This window comes from Urocampus carinirostris, chromosome 15 (assembly GCF_059441175.1).
Source record: "Urocampus carinirostris isolate Australia breed hairy pipefish chromosome 15, RoL_Ucar_1.0, whole genome shotgun sequence".
NCBI lineage: Eukaryota > Metazoa > Chordata > Actinopteri > Syngnathiformes > Syngnathidae > Urocampus > Urocampus carinirostris.
The window spans coordinates 6,263,954-6,283,282 of NC_142363.1; the positions used below are offsets into that span (position 1 = coordinate 6,263,954).

Genomic DNA, 19,329 nt, shown 5'->3' on the forward strand with positions numbered 1-19,329 from the left:
AAAATCACATATTTCAAATGGAACAGACACAGTCCTTATTACCTTGTGCAAAATACTTAAAATTCTTAACCATACTTGGAGCTTTGCACTTGGCTGTTTTTTTTCCAAAAAGAGGATGACTGCATGAGTGTAGAGTGCAAGGACACTTATTTTGAAACTCAAAGAAAAGAAATCGATAACAATTGATGAAACTGCCATCACTTACGATCATAGAGATGGGCTGAACGCGCAGCGGTCTTTCAGTCTCTTGCACGATTTTCTACACACAATGTAGAAATGCGGTTCTGTTTTTTTTTGTATCATCTAAATCGTTGATGATTTTGCTGTAACTAGCATTACAGTGTCTTTTTATGTTACATAATCAATAAACAGTTTACTGCACTGAAACTTAGAGGTGTGACAACAAATCAATTAATACAAAACAAATGACTCATTTAATTAATTGACAACTATATTTATCATAATCATGTAATTGTTTCAATTAGAAATGATCTAAATCAGGGATTGCCATCAGGTAGGCCCCCCCTAAGCACATCTGAGTAACCTGTGTACTGGTTCTGGAAATAGCTCACCAGTGATGGGTCATCGTGACTTTCTTAGAAAAGTGATTTTTAATTAGCATGATATAATAGTGGTTGACCGAGCGTATTTCAACCCTACTTCTAATCATTACAATCAGGTAATGACAAATTAACCACACAGCAAAAAAATTAACTTATTATAGAAAGAAATATCAAACTGTTAGCCCTTCCTGATAATAATTTAAAAAAGTATCTCTCAGCTTTAATAAGGTTGGTTATCTCTGATTTAAATCCTTGAATTTCTTGTCTGGGTTAGATATTTACCATCTTTTAATGGTCTTAAAAATGTATAAAAGATCAATTATAACATAAAACATTTGCTGATGTTGGTTCGCAATTCATTGAGCATATTATGTCAATGTTGTTTTTTTCTGACTTCAGGGATTTAAAGTACTTCTACTTTGCAAAATATATGTTTTTTTAACCTAAATTCTAGAAGGGTACCGCCCAAACTACAGTAATTTAAATTAATTTTCTGTTGTATGATCAAGTGATAGCTCTACACACAAGCTGAATTTGTTACCAGATTGTGCTTTTATCTTCTGTATCACAAGATAATTTTTCCCATAAGAAATGACAGAAAACCAATTAATTCATTCCTGGTCTCCTAAAAGCATCTAAGTTAACCTTAAATGGCTATAAAACACATCTTCCTGATCACTAAAAACACATTTAATTAGTGATTGGATATGAAAATACAGTAATAAGGTAAATACAATAATCATAAATTGAAGCAGGTAGGCGCCTTGCATGGCTGTCGCCGCTTTTGGTGTGCCAATGTGTGTGTGGATGGGCAAGTGTGAAGCACACTGTAAAGTACTTTGGGAGGTCTCAGTGAATTGAAAAGCATTATATAAATGCAAACTATTTACCATTTACTTTAAACCTCTGCCCCAAAACAGCAGGGTTGGTATTGCGTACCCGTCAGCTTGTATGATGCAAAGTTGAATATATAGCAACGTGTGGCATAAAAGTGGAAAACAATAGGCCAACTTACATTTCAACATCCAGATCTTCCATTTTGGAGTACAGTTTTCAAAGGATACAAGTTCTGGTAGAGGGGGATGAGTGATTTCAGTGCTCGACTAGCATTGACAGCTGTGGCTCTGACCATTGTTGGCAAAATCTTCATGTCCACAATGGCGCCATCAAACAGAGGACCAAAGAATGGGACCTACAATGAAAAACTGTGTTGTGACATATGCAATAGAAATAAGGAATTCTATTGCAGTGGTATAACATAAGACAAAGAATTCATTGATGTTTGGCAGAGAGATAATCCATTTAGCAGTCCTGAAAATTCTGTTTATGTTTGGAGGAAGTTGGTTTTATGACATACAAATTGAGGCTGTGTTTCCTTTCAGATTCAATGTAATATGGTGCTTAAGGAATCCACCCAAAATAATACTTTTTTTAACCCTTAATTTAATCAATTTTAAAACCAGGTCCTCAGCTCCCTGACTGAAAACAGTGCTTTCGGGACAACGACGCAGAAATACGTATCCATCTTGCTTTCAAATAAATGGTAATTCAATATTTGCCTTGAAGGATGAATGAAACAGAAGACGGTTACGTCATTAGTGCAGTGGTATCTATGTCAGAAGAGAAAATACTTTTATTATGTTACTCTTGCTCAAAATACAGTTACAATATCAGTGTTATGCGATTAATGTTTGTGCTGGAGCACAATACACAAAACAGAGCAGTGTCTCAATGGATTGTCAGACAATTCTGAAGCATGTCTGTGTTGTCTGAAGTGATCGTACGCCGTTACAAAAAACAGTCTTGAACAAAAAGCGTGAATTTTAAAACAACTCATCTAACCTTTTTTTTATATTACTCATTAATCAATGGCTAGGGTTCTAAAGTTAAACATAAAACGTATCCATTGCTTAATAACAAATCATTTGAAATTATATATTTTAAAATCGTTTTCCTGCAATTACCTCAGGTTTTTTCAGGATATGGATCGAATACATGTGGTTTTTCATTGGGTAAATGATGATTAGCACGTCACCAAATTCTGTAGGGATGATGCCACGCCGATAGTCCCTGGAATGTTCGGACCAAACAATATGGACCTCGTCATTACCCAGGTGCCTCAGCTGGAAAGAGCACAGGAACAAGACAATACATATCAATAAAGGAACACCAAAAATAAACATACGTATACATTTTCATTACAAAATGTTAAATGCAGTACTGATTTTAGCAGGGTATGTGATTTAATATTGCTTTTTTTTTTTACCCAAAAGCCGAGTTAATGACTAATTCTGGACTTTTTTTTTAAGCTGAGCTGTGATTAGTTGTTTAATTAAATTAGAGGATACAGGAACCACTTTTTCAATTCATTGGCCCATCAACATACGAGCTACTCTAGCTAAGAGAAATTAGTAATTAATCTTGCCTGACATACAAGAGAAAATCCGAATTACGAAAGATTCCAGATGTTACCACTAGAGAACTGGGTGATCGAAATAGAATAGCATACACTCTGCGGCAGCGAGTGCAGATATTAAAGTCACGGAAGAGTTTACACAGAACTTCTCTTCACTAATTTACAAAGGATAAGAAAAAAGCTGCCTGGCCACAAGCCAATGAAAGATCATCTAACCTTAGCATTGTTTGCTAATGCAATTTGTGACTTCAAAGTAAAGAACACAAGCACATTTAAGTTAAGGGTTAATTAGAATGCTTTCGGGAGGCCAGAACGGAATTGTGGGTTTTCAGGTTTTTTGTTCTCTGGAAAATTTGTTAGAGATGCGAGAAATTCTAGATTCAAGCTCGTTTTGAGAAAAAATTAATCTTGTATGTAAAAGGGCCATTGTATTTGGTTAAATATTAGACTAGAGTATTGATGATCATTTCTTTTTGCAAAGCCACATAAAACATGTACAGAAAACTGACCCTGCTGCTATTCGGTTTCTAATAAACCCATAACGACAGCTGCGCTTTTTCTTTTAAACCAGGATTCACATTCAAAGAAACAGGCTTAATTTAACGGAAGCATTGTGCGCATACGTAATTTATTCTTCGTGTTCTTATTCTACTTTGTTTGCAAGGACTCTTGGTCCTTGTAGTTTTGAAACAAATATGTACGGAATAAGTTGCTAAATAACCCTCGAAAAGATGTTGATTTCTCTTTGGCATTTTATTTACATTTTCTGTCACTAAGATTAAAAAAAACACACACAGAGCATAAACCAGGGGTCTCCAACCTTTTTCAAGCGCACAACTATTTTTTGTTAACCCATTAGATTAAAGGGCACCCAGTTTTATATGCATTTCTAATAGCAACTTAGCTAAATAGCTAAAAAGATAGCTTGATGGTTAGCTAGAAAGGTAAACAGGCAAAAAACTCAAATTGAGCTAAATAGCTGGGTAAAAAAGTAAAAGTCAAGATAGCTAGTCAGAAAGGAGGCCAAAATTTGGCTTAATGTAAAATGTTAGCAAGATAGCTTGCAAAAATATAAAAGGCTAGTTAGCTTGCTCAATAGCTAAAAATGTAGGAAGGTAGCTAGGTAAAAAGCTGCACTTTTTTTTTTCCCATACGACTTATAAAACCCATAAATATGAATTCAGTTTGTTGTATTTCCGTTTAAATAAATCATTAAAAATACAAATACCGATGAATACATGTGTTTAATACATGACTATATTCTCATTCTATTCTGCTTGTCCATGAACAATTTACTACAATATGTTTTTACTACATTATTACTATGTTATTACCAAGCTAATTATTAAAAATATGGTTGAATAGACTCAGTCTACAAATTAAAAAATTTTTTTTTACTAGAAAATCAGAATGATGAGCTATTTTCAGAACATGTCTGGGGTATCTCAGCTGTCAATATGGGGCACTACACTGGAGACTCCTGGTTTAAACAATACATACATATCACACAACACCAGTAATTAAGCACTTTTGGAGGAGGAAAAATATAATTGATAAGAGTGACATGGATAAGTATTATTATTGTTGTGTGGCACCAAGCAGAAACGGCACATATTTGCTCAGTTAGTCACTCATTTCCCCCCCTTCCAATTAAGTTATTCCGAGAAGCCTGTTTAACACAGCTAATACATTCAATCACTAGTCATATAAGCAGTTTATTCAGTTTGGTCCAAAACCTGAATTTTGGTCTTAACTGAATATCCCCTGCATGTCAGGGTTCCTAAAGCACAAGGCAAGTTAAATTTATAACTTTAAGGCGGATTTGATGCCTTTTGAAATCAACTTTAAAACCAAGTCGCCAAAAAAACCCATTGAAACAAGCAAAACAAAACAAAAAAACACATGAATTTAACAACAAATGTAGCTGTTTTTTTTCAATTTTAATCACATTTTCCAGTTGAAAACTTTCCATCTAAAACCCGTAAAATTGAACTATAAGCCGCGACTTTTTCCCAAATCGATCAACCTCGCGGCCTATGCAATAATGCAGATAATTCATGTATATTTTTCTAACAGCCACCAGGGGCATCCAAGCAGTAAAGGTGAGAGGAAGACGCAGGTTTTACCTAACTTCACACTTTGTGCATGAATAAAACTAGCATGAACGACCCTTCATCATGAAAACGGTGTGAATCGAAAGGGGGAATGAGAGGGTCACCGAACTCTTCCAAAAGTAAGTTCAACTTAACTTTACCTATATTTATAGTCAAGTCATATTTATTTGTATAGCCCTTAACCACAAAAGTCACAGAATGTCAACACCTAATGTGTAGCTTTGTTTTTCAGTACTATGCATTATCATTCAGCCTGCTTCGTAACGTGATAGAGCATAATATCTTATTAAACGCTTATTTTTCAGTTTCAAAACAATACAGGTTACTTACACAAGCCTTAAACATTCTTATATAAATCTTAAACATACATTCCATATAAAATATAGCACAGGAGCAACTTACACACAAATTCAACTTACGAACGATCGTCCGGAACCTCGTTCGTAAGTAGGGCAGCGTCTGTACTTTGAAATAGTCACAATCTCTTGAAATGCAAGAGTTTAAGCTTTCCAATGATATGTGGCTTGACGTATTTCAGTGACAGATGACATCGTAAAGACGAGTATTTGTTCATCAAACGTCCGGCTAATCGTCACCGACGAATATCAAAAATCTTTCGGTGTACCGTTTTTCTTAGTAAATGTCTCATATTTCAATGTGGGCAAATTAGCTTACAGTCAGGTGCGGCTTATGTATGTATAAAATATTTTTTCCATTAAAATGTACTGCGTGCAGTTTATTATCCGAATTTTACGGTAATTCAAATTCTACTACATTATTGAAGCATTTTTATCACGATGCATGTAAAATTACTTTACTCAATCTCTTTCGTTCAAACTAATATAAATCTTCTCAATGTGTTCACATTGTTAAGACGTTAGAAAATTGGATTTAAGACATTTTAATGCCAAGTAAGTCCTTAGTTTTAGATTATTGAATTCAATGCTTTTTAAGACTTCAAGGATCCACTGGGACCCTGTTGCATGTAACACTCTTTTGTTTTGTGTTGACAGAAGGCAGGAGGTCTCCATAGAATAAACTATGATAAATAATCTTGGGTGGTTGACATCCCCTCTAATACTGCTCTGTAATTAGAACAAAACACATTAAGAACTTTGTGTAGCATCAACCTATTCAAGTGGAAGCAAACAGTGAGCTACAGTATATAAGTTCTATCAATCCATCAAACACCCAAGGTTTTAAATTTGTTGTGTATACATTCATCTATGTGTGTGTGTGAGAGAGAGAAAGAGAGAGAGAGTGTGTGTGTGTGTGTGTGCAAAGTGTTTGGCCCTGAAAGTGATTGAGTGGACTTGTGAAGACGAAGAGGGGACAGGGAGATGGAGTGAACGTCTGGAAAGATGAAGTATGGACAAGAGACAGAAAAAAAGGGCTGCCGAATGTGTGTGGCTGTATGAATGCATTCGCAAACACAAGGTGTACAATAACCTCAATGTCAAATATACCATCCACTTTGTCCTCTGACACAAACACTTCCCCATTTGTCTGAAGCGTCATACGCTTGAAGTAGCTGCAGTTATACAGCCCCTCGTAATCAAATGCTTTGATAACAAGGAATGCACCGTATTCTCCGCATGATGAGGTGCACCCCAAAATGTAACCCTTATGTAATATATTTTTTCAAATGTAAGGCACACTGGAATATAGAGCAAACGAAATAAAAACAAAAGTAAAAGATGGGGTTGCATTAAAATTAAATCCATTTAAATTACAATTATTTATTTCACAGAAGATAAATTAACATTCGGTCATCTGGTTATCACCAGCAAGCAAGGGTCGTGATAGAGTTTTCTTTTGGGATCTAAGTATTTATATTGAATATACATTGAATATCAACACCATAAATTACAGGCAGTCAAGTAAGTTACCCCATATGTGAAAACGGCCCAAAAAAAGCTGACTTGGCAAAATTTGGTGACTCAGTAGCTTTCTCAGAAAGACATTTCCCACTTACAGGCAAGAACAACATTCAATTCTGACACAATGTATTGCAGTTACAAGGGTTGCCCCCAAAAAGTAGACTCAACACTTTTGGTTTTGCTGACTCAGCATTTCTTCCAGAAAGACATTTCACTATCCCAGGCCATATCGACATTGAAAATCAACACTATCGGTTACAGGCAGTTAGGTAGGTTACCCCAGATGTGAAAACTGCCAAAAAAGCTGACTTAAGAGTTCTTGATTTACTGTGCTTACCTCACTCCGAAGAACCACGTTTTTTGCCAGCTAGACAGCTAGTGAATGATGTCCCAAAGAACCAGACTTATTTTCTTTAGTTGCTGTTTATTCTGACAATGGCATCAACCATTACCCTTATAAGGTCACAGTAAAACTAAAAACAACTTACAAAAGAAGTTCCTTAAGCTTGCCAAATATAAAGATACATTCTTTACCATAAAAAAGTTATCTCAATAAATTTCATACTTCCAGATAGTTATTGTCCAAAGCTACAACAAAAGACACTTTTCAATGAGTATTACAGTATAATCACTAAAGGGAACTTGAACACCACTCTACTGTATATATGTCTCAAAGGCAGTTACCGTATGCAGTATCTCTTAGTTGTAATGATAAAAAAATTCCAATAGTATCAGTTTTTCAGTATATTAGGCGCACTGGCAAATTTGGGGTTTTTAGGTGCACTTTGCATTTCAGAAAACACAGAAGGTGAAGTCTCCACAAAAATAATTTTGAGGATTTAGGTGCGAGTAAAATGTGGTGGAAAATCATATAATCAAAGTTAATCCAGTCAACTTAAGGGATTTGCCGAAAATAGTATTTTCAATGGGCTGCCAGTAATTGAAAGCCACGATTGGTTATTAGCTGAAGCCAAAAGATTAGTGATATCATCACTCAACAGCATCTTTAAAATGGCAGATTCATTTGTTGGACTAAATACAGGTAGATATTGCTGCTTAAATACCCACGCATATATAGAGCCATACAGTTTTACACACTGTCTCTTAAAAATTACATAAAATTAACAACACTACAATTTTCTTATATAAAAATATACAAAATTCTAATTAAAAAAGTGTCCTCTTTAGTGTAGCCGGTTGACCTCCCGTAGCGTCCTTGTGTTATCTGTACATGTGTGTGTTCATGTGCATGTCCATGAGTATGTCTGTTTGATAGAGCCATCAGCTGATCAGTGAAATGGATGGTGCTGCACCAGGCGGCGATAATCCAATCAAAAGCCTGCGGCGACATGATAGGCCGAAAACTAGGAAGTTTGATCTGATTAAAGTGACATTACAGCCATGTGCAGAGTGCCGGTGCCTGGGGGTTGACAGGTGTGCACACAAACACATACACCATCTCAAGCACACTAAACCCGCCTGCTGTGACACTAATTCAACACCATACGCAAATACAGATGTCATTGCAATAAATCAATGTCAAATTGGAGCATTTGAGAAACAATAACCCAACTGGGTCTGTGCACATGTGGCCCACTCTTATCTGGAATGCCTGAGACAAATCTTTCATAAATTGTATTCAAAGAAAAAAAAAAGGGAACTTAAAATTAACCCTTTGCTTTTTGGTCAAAAGGGCATTTAGAGCAACAGAAGCAACATTTCAATAACATTAAAATTACAATCGGGCTCATAATCGTGATATATGCACTCTAATAATGTTAGGTTTACCATTACAGAATTTTTGAAGTACAGTTTGTGGTTCTGCTCTAGAGGTAAGATGTCAATTGTTATGTTTGGGTTGGGCAGGGCTTCTATCTCGCTGCCTTTTTTAAATTGTATTATACAGCAGTCATTCTTCTTCTTTGTCACTCTGCCTTTCTCTTAAAGGTCCGCACCGGACCCTTAAGGATGTACTTCTGCTGTGGTTAATGGCCCAATTTTCAACCCATCAAAATGACGGGCAGCCTTAAAATGATCCCGTTGATTTTTGAAAAACCCGCCAACACTGCTTTGCTACGCATTCATACAGATCATTTCTTGCCTGTGATTTGACGGTTGCCACACATGGATGCATGTGTAACAATGCCTGAGAGATAATACATTGTGGCAGGTTGCTGCCACCTAGTGGGTGTTTTGGGGAACTACTTTGATTAAATTTCATTGAAATAAAGGGTTATATCCAAAGACCATATTCTGTTCAGGGAACCGTTTGAATAATAGGGCGTCAGCTTATATGTACATTTCTGGTTGGCAGCGCATGTGTAGAGGGAACAACATACCGACCGGAAATTAATAGGACAAACATAAGCATAGAATTTGAGGTAAACTTGAATTTTGGTCTCTTTAGATGTGTGAAGCGTGCAAAGTCTAAGGAGCAAAAAGGACGCGAGGATGTGACTAATTCCACCATTCATTCCTCGCCGGACAACCGACGCTTTAGACTCAACGCTCACGAACGGCCCCAACGGCGGCATCTTTTGACGATCTCTACAAAGACTACAAAGACTTCAGCTAAGTCAAATGATTCAGCAAAGCTAAAATTTGGTCTTTTAAATATTAGAGCGCTTGCTCCTAAAGCTTTACTTGTTGATAACATTATTCGTGATTATAAACTTAACTGTATGGGTCTTTGTGAAACTTGGTTACGCCCGGATAAGTATTTAGTGCAAAATTATGCTTCACCCCCTGACTACGCGAGTAACCATGTAGCACGCACGTTGAAAAAGGGTGGCGTGTCGCGCTCATTTCTGAAAAATCGTTCAAATTTAATCCTCGTACCTCTAATAATTACAAGGCGTTTGAGGCTCTTGTGATGCGGTCCTCTCTATTGTCAATTTATGTAATAACTATCTATCGCGCACCTGGGCCATACACAACTTTCTTAGACGAATTTGCTGAACTTTTGTCTGAACTAGTAACCTATGCAGACAAAATTATAATTATGGGGGACTTTCACATTCATATGAACTCCCCACTCAGTTCACTTACTATTGCGTTTAGGTCTCTAATTGATGCATTTGGTTTTAATCAACTGGTTGATTTGCCAACCCATAAAGATGGAAACACGCTAGACTTGGTTCTGACTCGAGGAGTTTTAACCTCAAACATTATGGTGTTACCGTGTACTACCGTTATCTCGGATCATTATTTAGTTACATTTGAGGTGTTAGCTAAATGTAGTGTTAAAAAAGCTGAAGGATTTAGCGGACGCAATATAAGCACTGGCACAGTTTCTGAGCTCTTTGAACTCCTTCCTGGAGCAGTTGCGTCCTTTCCTTCATACAATGGCTCGATTGACTCACTCATGAATGAGTTCAATATTACCCTGACTAGTGTCCTGGATTCAATAGCGCCCATAAAGCTAAAAGACGCACGCCTTGGTTTACTGATGAAACTAGAACCCTTAAACAAGAATGCAGGAAATTGGAAAGAAAATGGCGCGCTACCAAGCTTGAGGTTTTCCATCAAACCTGGTGTGAAGTATAAAGTGGCCCTTGCCTCTGCAAAATCTCCCTACCTTTCGAAGGTGATTGCGTCTCAAAAGATTAATCCCAAAGTCCCTTTTGACACTGTAGCATCGCTTACAAGGCAACAGACTATCGCAGATAGTTCGACGCACTCTGCTCATGACTTAATGGTCTTCTTTACTAAGAAGATCCAAAGCATACAGGAAGAAATCGCGAAAGACAGTATTAATACCACACATATTAAAGGGTTGAAATCTACAGATGCACGACAGGGCTGTCCAGGGAAATTGTCCAGTTTTAGTGAACTGACACTTGATGATCTCAAACAGGTGGTGAATGCGGCCAAACCGACAACTTGCCAGTTCGACCCGCTCCCAGGTTCACTTATTAAAAGTTTTTTTGGCGTCCTTGGACCTTCAGTTCTAAATATTATAAACATATCACTCTCCTCAGGTGTAGTTCCAGCAGCTTTTAAGTCCGCCGTTATTAAACCCACACTGAAACGACCCAACCTTATCCAGAAATCTTAAGTAATTATAGACCTGTGTAAAACCTACCTTTCCTTTCTAAAGTACTTGAAAAAGTAGTGGCACAGCAGCTGAATGATTTCATATCCGAGAATAACCTTTTTGAATCTATGCAATCAGGATTCAGGGCTAAACCCTCTACTGAGACAGCTCTGATCAAGGTAACAAATGATCTCCTACTGGCAATGGATTCTGGCGCTTCATCACTATTGCTGCTGCTGGATCTTAGTGCTGCTTTTGACACAGTGCACCACAATTTCCTACTAGAACGGTTGGAAAAATGGATTGGTCTCTCAGGAACCGTCCTCTCGTGGTTCAGATGCTACCTCTCAGATAGGACGCACTGTGTTAAATATGGTGAAATGACATCTGAGCCCTTTAATGTTACCTGTGGTGTTCCACAGGGTTCAGTGCTTGGCCCCCTTCTTTTCAGCATTTACATGCTTCCAGCAGCTCCCGTGTTATTTTCGCTACTTTTGTGATTTATTGTTTTTGTTTTTTTGCTTACTTTTTCAGTGGCTGCCTTGCAACACTTGTAGCACTTAGGATTACTTTCTATCCTATGGATATGGGTTTAAACGCGCAAAAATGCGTATATTCAAGAAATCAACTCCTCGACCTGAAGAATTCTCGAGCCGGCGCGGTCCCCCTTTTACCTAACGAGGTGAGGCGACCCTACCGGGGGTGCAGAGTCGGTGCTAAGGTAAAGGCTAAGCGGCTAGCGGCGAAGTGGCGATATAAGCCCACGGTACCGTCCATAATCATGGGGAATGTCAACTCCCTACCAAATAAGATCGACGAACTGGCTGTGCTTGTGAAAGACATCAAAGCATACAGGGAGTGCAGCTTGCTTTGCTTTACGGAAACGTGGCTCACGTCTAGCATCCCGGACGCTAACATCGCGCTAACCGGCTTCTGCGCTGTTCGGGCTGACAGAGGCACAAAAGTCAGTGGGAAGCGCAAAGGAGGGGGACTGGCTATCTACGTGAACACGAGGTGGTGTAACCCCGGGCATGTAAAAACAAAGCTTTCTATCTGCTGCCGTGATGTCGAACTTTTGGCCGTAAGTCTGCGTCCCTATTACATGCCCAGAGAGTTCGGACACGCTATTGCTGTCATTGTTTACATCACACCGCGCGCTGATGCGGAAGTAGCGTGTGACGTCATCCACTCCGCGGTGGCAAAGCTACAAACACAACACCCGGAGGCTGCAATGTTAATCTCTGGGGACTTCAACCACGTGACTCTTGATAAGACACTGCCCTCTTTTGTCCAGTATGTGGACTGCAAGATCAGGGGAAATAGGACTATTGACCTTCTGTATGCAAATATCAAAAATGCATACAGTGCAAAACCACTGCCTGCCCTTGGAAAAGGAGACCACAACCTCATTCTGCTTAAACCACAGTACAAACCAAAAGTGAGGAGGCTACCAACAACCACACGCTCTTTTAGAAAATGGTCCACCGAGGCAGAGCAGGCTCTGAGAGACTGCTTTGGACGTACAGACAGGGATGTCCTGCTAGGGTCCAGCAGTGGGGACATTGAGGAGATGGCAAACTGCACTACTGACTACATTAACTTTTGCATGGACAATGTTGTTCCTATAAAGACTGTACGCTGCTATGCCAACAACAAGCCCTGGGTCACGAGCGAGATCAAGTGCCTTCTGAACCAAAAGAAGAGGGCCTTTAAAAATGGTGATCAGCAGAGCTAAAACGAGTACAGAAGGAGCTCAAAGTCCAGCTCCGGAAAGGGAAGGAGCAGTACAGGAGGAAGTTGGAGAAAAAGCTGCAGAACAACAACATGAAGGAGGTGTGGGAAGGGATGAAAAGAATTACTGGCTGCAGCACCAAGCAGGGTGTGGCTGTGGATGTAGATGTGGGGCGAGTCAACCAGTTGAACAACTTTTTCAACAGGTTTGACCACTCCGCCTCATCCTCGCCCCTGAGTACTGCAGCTGTCCTTTCCCCTCCCCCTCTGGACACTAGCATGGAAGACATCCCCCCACTAAAAATAACTGCAGCCCAGGTGTGTGGAGAGCTGAGAAGGCTGCGAACCAGCAAGGCAGCTGGTCCAGATGGAGTATCCCCCCGACTGCTGAAAGCCTGTGCGTCTGAGCTGGGAGACCCTCTACAGCGCATCTTAAACCTAAGCCTTGAACAGGGGAGGGTCCCTCAGCTGTGGAAAACATCCTGCATCATCCCAGTCCCAAAGAAATAAAGACCTGAGGAACTCAACGACTTCAGGCCGTTCGCAAGTACAATATCAGCTTCCACTGCTACGCAGACGACACTCAACTTTATCTTCCGTTGGAGGAATCTCCCACACTGAACTGTGGAAATTTGGAGGCCTGCCTCATTGAGATAAAAGAGTGGATGTCACTCAATTTCTTGCTTCTTAACTCTGAAAAGACCGAAATGTTAGTCATTGGTCCATCTAAATGCCGTGCCTTATTCTCAAAAACTGCTGTGAACATTGACAAATGTCACATCACACAGAGTGACTCAGTTAAAAATTTAGGTGTCATATTTGACCCTGATCTATCCTTTGAAATGCTTGTAAAGAAAATTACTAGAACCGCTTTCTTCCATCTTCGTAACATTGCTAAAATCCGTTCAATACTGTCTCAGTCGGATGCGGAAATTCTAATTCATGCGTTTGTTACCTCCCGTCTCGATTACTGTAATGCACTACTCTCCTGTCTCCCGAAGTCTAGAATCAAGTCTCTTCAGCTGGTACAAAATGCTGCAGCGAGGCTTTTAACTAGGACAAAAAAGTACGATAACATAACAACGATTTTGGCTAACCTGCATTGGCTCCCAGTTAGCCTTAGATGTGATTTCAAGGTTCTCTTAGTATTATACAAAATCATACATGGACTTGCTCCTTCTTATCTTTCAGATCTGATTTGCCCCTATGTCCCGGTCCGAAGCCTACGATCTGAGAGTGCCGGTCTTCTGGTGATCCCAAGAGCAAAGAAGTGTTCTGCTGGTTTCGAGAGCGTTCTCCATCCGGGCACCGGTGCTGTGGAATGCTCTTCCCCCTGAGATCCGATCTGCAACCTCAGTGGAAATGTTTAAATCTAACCTTAAAACTCACTTCTACTCCATAGCATATGAATAACCTACTCTTCTCGTCGGCTGAAAAATAGTCTGTGTAATATAGTGTAATAATCTGTGAAGCCCTTTGAGACTCTTCGTGATTTAGGGCTATACAAATAAAAATGACTTGACTTGACTTGAAATACTTTTGCAAAACACTATGCTTGGAGAAAAAATAGATGTCTTGGATAGTACCCAGAAATGGAGAAGATCTTTGTGTGGTTTGAAACCCCGAGACAAAATAGATATGCAGTGTTTTAGCCAAGTGTTTATTTGCAAGCTTCAAGATTGCACAAGCCATGAAATAGGAAGGGTCTGCTGCTTCCAGAGGTTGGTGTACACCTTTGTTTCATTTATTTTATTATGTGACTATTTTAAAGTAGTTTTAGAAGGTAAGCTTATATAAGAGTATAACCAGTAATTTGTAACTAAATAGTTAAATTCTGAGTAACGCGCAACTTTTTGGTGTCAGTAATCTTCGGGGTAACTGAGTTACTTTGTAAATGAGGTAACTAATAACTGTAACTATTTGCTATTTTTAGTAACAACACTGGCCTTAACAGATTAGAAAACCCGCAAAGGTACATCCTCTTTTCAGAAAATGGCAGGCGATTAGAGTCCAAAGAACCTGGTTACCTTAATTAACGTGTCATGAATAAAAAGAAGAAAGAGTTGATAGTTTGTAACCTTCTTGGTGAGATTGTGGTCCTGGTCATGGGGCATTCGAGTTGACACATGGAAGATAACTTCTGTGGTAGACGTGGCATAATAAGGTGTATTCTGGCCTGTACTTCGGTTCCTCTGTAGTCCTCCCATGAAACCACAGTGAGTGGTGAGGTCCACCTTAGGAATAAACATTTGTATTGAATTGAATTGTCTTCATTGCCATTGATAACAACGGAGTGAACGTTGTTTGTGACGAGATTAGACATGGCACTCAAGGGTAAACATGTCCTTGGTATGTCATATATTTAACAGTTGCACCACAAACTACAGTCGTATCTAGGAATCCTTTTTTTGTAGGGACTTCCTTGAGGAGGAAAAAATTCAATATTTTTTGTAAGCTCTCTGCAAAAATAAATGTTAATAAATATTTGAAGTGTCCATAATTGAGTAAAGCCATCAATTGTCTTTCAGACAAAGGCTGGACAGACCAGTAGCTAGTAACCTTCAGTTCACAGTCTTAATTAAACTGTTAGTGATACCAATTAATTAAAACACAAAATTTTCTATACCTCCCATCCCAGTCCAGAAACAAAGTCTTCATATGCCTGGCTTCCGGCAGTGTTGGTGAGTATGGAGTGTTTGTCCTCTTGACCTTCAGCTACATAAAAAACTGCTATTTTATGGGTCTCGCGGCTAGAGGTGAAAGAAAAAAGGGAACACAAATGTAAGAGAAACATCATGAAAAAAGATGGGTTGTACACAAAAAACACACAAGGGGTGCTGAACTCACCACTGCCTGGAGTCCAGATTTTTCAGTTCTCTTAATAGTTTTTCATTTTTCCGCAATAGATGGAAGTTACTCCTGAGAAGAAACAAATGATACTAATAGATTAACATTGCTGTAGTTGTAGAACAAGGGGGAAGTTTTGGTACCTAGTTATAATGTGTAACAATCCTGGAGGCTTATTAGAGACCCACAATCGGGGAAAAAAAATCTAGACACCATATTCTGATTACCTTTAAATGTGGATTCTGGAATATTCAATTTGTTCTACCAATGGTGTATTTCCCCATGTTTATTTTTGTAGCGGTCAAACATACCTAAATCTATCTTAGAGGTAAGATCTTAAGCCCAAGCCAGACCCGAGCCTGAACCGAAATTTGGGTCATATTAAGGATTTTTTTAATAAACAAGAAATGTTTGATGATGGGATTGTTGTTTTATTTTGATCTGTTAGGTGTGTAGCTTTGTGCAGTATGGGGATCTGGATATGCGGGGAGCTGGCTCATGGAACTCAACATCCACAAATCAATGATGCTCTTAGGGGCCGGTCACACAGACATTTGCGGCTAAATCACGGCCAGAAATTTCTGCCTGTGAGGCGGATGCTATTGGACGCTTTGAGATCGCCATACAGACGAGATACAGCAGTGCTTAACACGCAGTCGGAAATTCGCGCGCGGGTGGCAGCGCGAAAAAGTTTTGCGCTGCTCAATTCTTCAGAGCGCGGGTACACAGCCTTTCACGAGCGAATCGAGGCTGAACCACGGCCAGAAATTTCTGGCCGTGAAGCAGACACTGTTGGGCGCTGTTGGACGTTTTGAGACCGCCATATAGACGAGATACAGCAGTGCTTTACTCGCGGTCGGAAATGCACACGCGGTTGGCCGCGCGCAAAACTTTTGAGCTGCTCAAAAGTTTGAGCACGTGTTAAACCGCATGCCGCACACGTGGTCAACACGAGGTAATGACGCGGAAATGACGCGGAACGACGTGCTCTGGCCGCGGCCAGGGCGTGGTTACACATGGGTAGGACGGGAAATTTCAGCGGGTAATCGTGGGTGGAGCATGGTAATAGCATGTTCTGCGCCTGTATCGCGGTGTTATTACGTAAAATTAGCGTGTTACGCGTGTGACGGTCAAACGCCTTTCTCCGCGTATATACAGCGCGATTTGCCGAGCACACGTCAGTTGTGCTCGAGACGTCAAGGGGGTGAACATGGATCCCCGTCAGCGTAGTGACCTCGTCTTAATCCATTTTTATTTCTTGACATTTCTTTTCAAGATAATAAAATAAAAATGATGCCATAGCTTGAAATCTTGATCTTCACGGGACTGAGCGGTTATGATTTCTACAGCCCGGTGTTATCCGAGAAATGCATCCCTGCCGAGATTTGCATCCCCTCGCTACTACAACCACTTTTACCTCGTTTTATCTCACTTTTAGGGAATGTAATGGCGAACATATAACCAAAACCACTTCGTCTTGCATTTGTTGGGAATGTAATACAACTTAAACCATTCCGTCTTTGTTTTTGTTGTGAACGTAATCGAACGGTAAATCCTCCCCCCCTCGCGTGAACGCGCATTCTGCTGCGCTTCCAACAAAAGCAATCGTATTCTATATAAAACGCTTATTAAAACAAAGCGAGCTAATTATAACAATTGGGAGATCCTAGTCTATATAACGCGTTTATTTAAACAATAAAGTGCGATCGTATTCTACAAAATGCGTTTGTTAACGCGGGTGAAAAAGTCAAAAGCGATCGCAGCAGAATGCGCGTTCACGCGAGGGGGTGGGGGGGTGCGGGTGTTGCGTAGGAGTCGGATTTGGGCACAACACCGGCTCGGGAGCTTTTATACCCGTGGTCCACACGAGGAAATGACGCAGAAATGACGCGATGAGGAAGCGGAACAGTCGCTGGCGTCTGTTTTGCGGGCATACCACCGATGAACAGCGGGTTGACCAATTTTGCGCATTTTCCATCGCGGGCAACCATGGGCAAAAAAAAAACGCAAAATTTTAGCCGTGATTCAGCCGCAAATGGCTGTGTGACCGGCCCCATAACGTCATCTGTGCAACTCTAAAGGTTGGTCAAGTGTTGTTTATTTGTTCAGCCTTTAATCACAAGAAGTCTCAAAGTCATGATTTTGTTTTATCCAACTACGAATTTGATCTAAGTAAGTGAAAACAATCTTGTAGAAATACAGGACTGTAGGATAAAATTTGAAATAAAAAAAAGTGGGGTGGGTGATCTCGGGATTTTTAGTATCAAAAATCCCTTCAACACACTTTCACACTTTCAAAAAGTCCCTCTGTATCAAGCCGATCCAAGTAAATACAGTGTCGTTTGATCAATAACGAATCGATACAGATAGTTTTTGCTCAGAAATATCATGATCATTTACACATCAGTTGGGTTCAAATGGACCCATGAGAATCTCATTGTAAGAATGTGGTACCATTAAAACTGCATTTGGAAATTAATTGTCGTTGTTCTGTGAAAAAAAGGTTCACAGTTTTTTATTTTTTTCAGCAGGATGAAAATCACAATTATTCCCCCCAAACCTATCACACAATAATCCCTCACCATAACATGTTTCACCTTTTACTGTCTCGCTTCCCCATGAATTTTCATCATGCATTGTGTTCTGGCTTCTGTTTGGCAAAAAAGCCCCTAAGAGTGTAGCTATTGGTAAAAAGAAATCAATAAATGTTTACAGGTACAGTATACAGTATATTTATTTATTAAACAAGTGTTGGGGCCTTTAAAAGAAGTTGTTTGATTTAACAATAGAGTATTCGATTGTGTACTATTTGTTAAAAAAAAAAATCCGTTTTCTACTTCCCGGATTTTGCCTTGCACAATGAAGGATGGTTCACTGTATATATAGTTTACATGAACGCATTGACATATTTATTATTGAAAGATTTAGGAATTTATTACTCTTTCAAAGACTTAAAAAACCATTGAGCGCTACTTTTTTGTTACTAATTAGCACTAAAGGCACCTAGTTTGATATGCATTTTTAAAATAGCAACTAAACTAGATGGCTAAATAGCCAAAAGGGTAGCTTGCGAGGTAGCTAGAAAGGTAAACGGGTAAAAGTCTAAAAGCGGGTTAGTTTGCAAAAAGAGTAAATAGCAAGAAAGAAAGCTAAAAAAAAACAAACAAGATAGCTTGGGCGGCAGTAGCTCAGGAGGTAGAGCGCTCGTCTTGGGATCAAGAGATCGCAGTTCGAATACCAGCTCCTCCGTGTTAATGTCGAAGTGTCCTGACACTGAACCCCTAATGCCCCCAACAAGCAGGTTAGCGCCTTACATGGCTGCACAGCCGCTATTGGTGTGTGAGTGTGTGGGTAAGTGTGAATCACATTGTAAAGCGCTTTGGGAAGTCTTCATTGACTTGAAAAGCGCTATATAAAATGCAGACCATTTATCACCAGCAAGCGAGAGTCGTGATAATTGCTATATAAATGCAGATCATTTCATTTCATTTCAATTATCTATGGTTGGCACGCGTCTGCCATTGCTCTTAGTTTATTTTCCTTTGTGGATGATATGCTATGGATTCAGTCCCCCTTTTGCACAATGCTTGGCCGAGAGCCCCGCAGGCTCAACTAGGTGTTAGGCCAATCACGTGCACGAGCACACTTCTAGCGTTGGGCTAAAAGGGGACGAAATCCATTGCGCTGATCCTCCGCAAAGAATAATAAACTAACAATGACTTGACTTATGGTTACATACAGA

General features: G+C 39.6%; 1 protein-coding gene across 1 annotated transcript in view; it reads right to left on the reverse strand.

The window, feature by feature from the left end:
• ralgapa1 (Ral GTPase activating protein catalytic subunit alpha 1) overlaps window positions 1-19,329 on the reverse strand; it is a 128,939-nt gene that overhangs the window by 44,763 nt on the left and 64,847 nt on the right. Inside the window, exons 40-44 of the mRNA XM_088354277.1 lie at window positions 15,588-15,659; window positions 15,367-15,490; window positions 14,819-14,974; window positions 2,528-2,686; window positions 1,628-1,755 (exon numbers count right to left, since the gene is read on the reverse strand). Coding sequence (XP_088210403.1) covers window positions 1,628-1,755; window positions 2,528-2,686; window positions 14,819-14,974; window positions 15,367-15,490; window positions 15,588-15,659 — 639 coding nt within the window. The remainder of the gene's footprint in view (window positions 1-1,627; window positions 1,756-2,527; window positions 2,687-14,818; window positions 14,975-15,366; window positions 15,491-15,587; window positions 15,660-19,329) is intronic.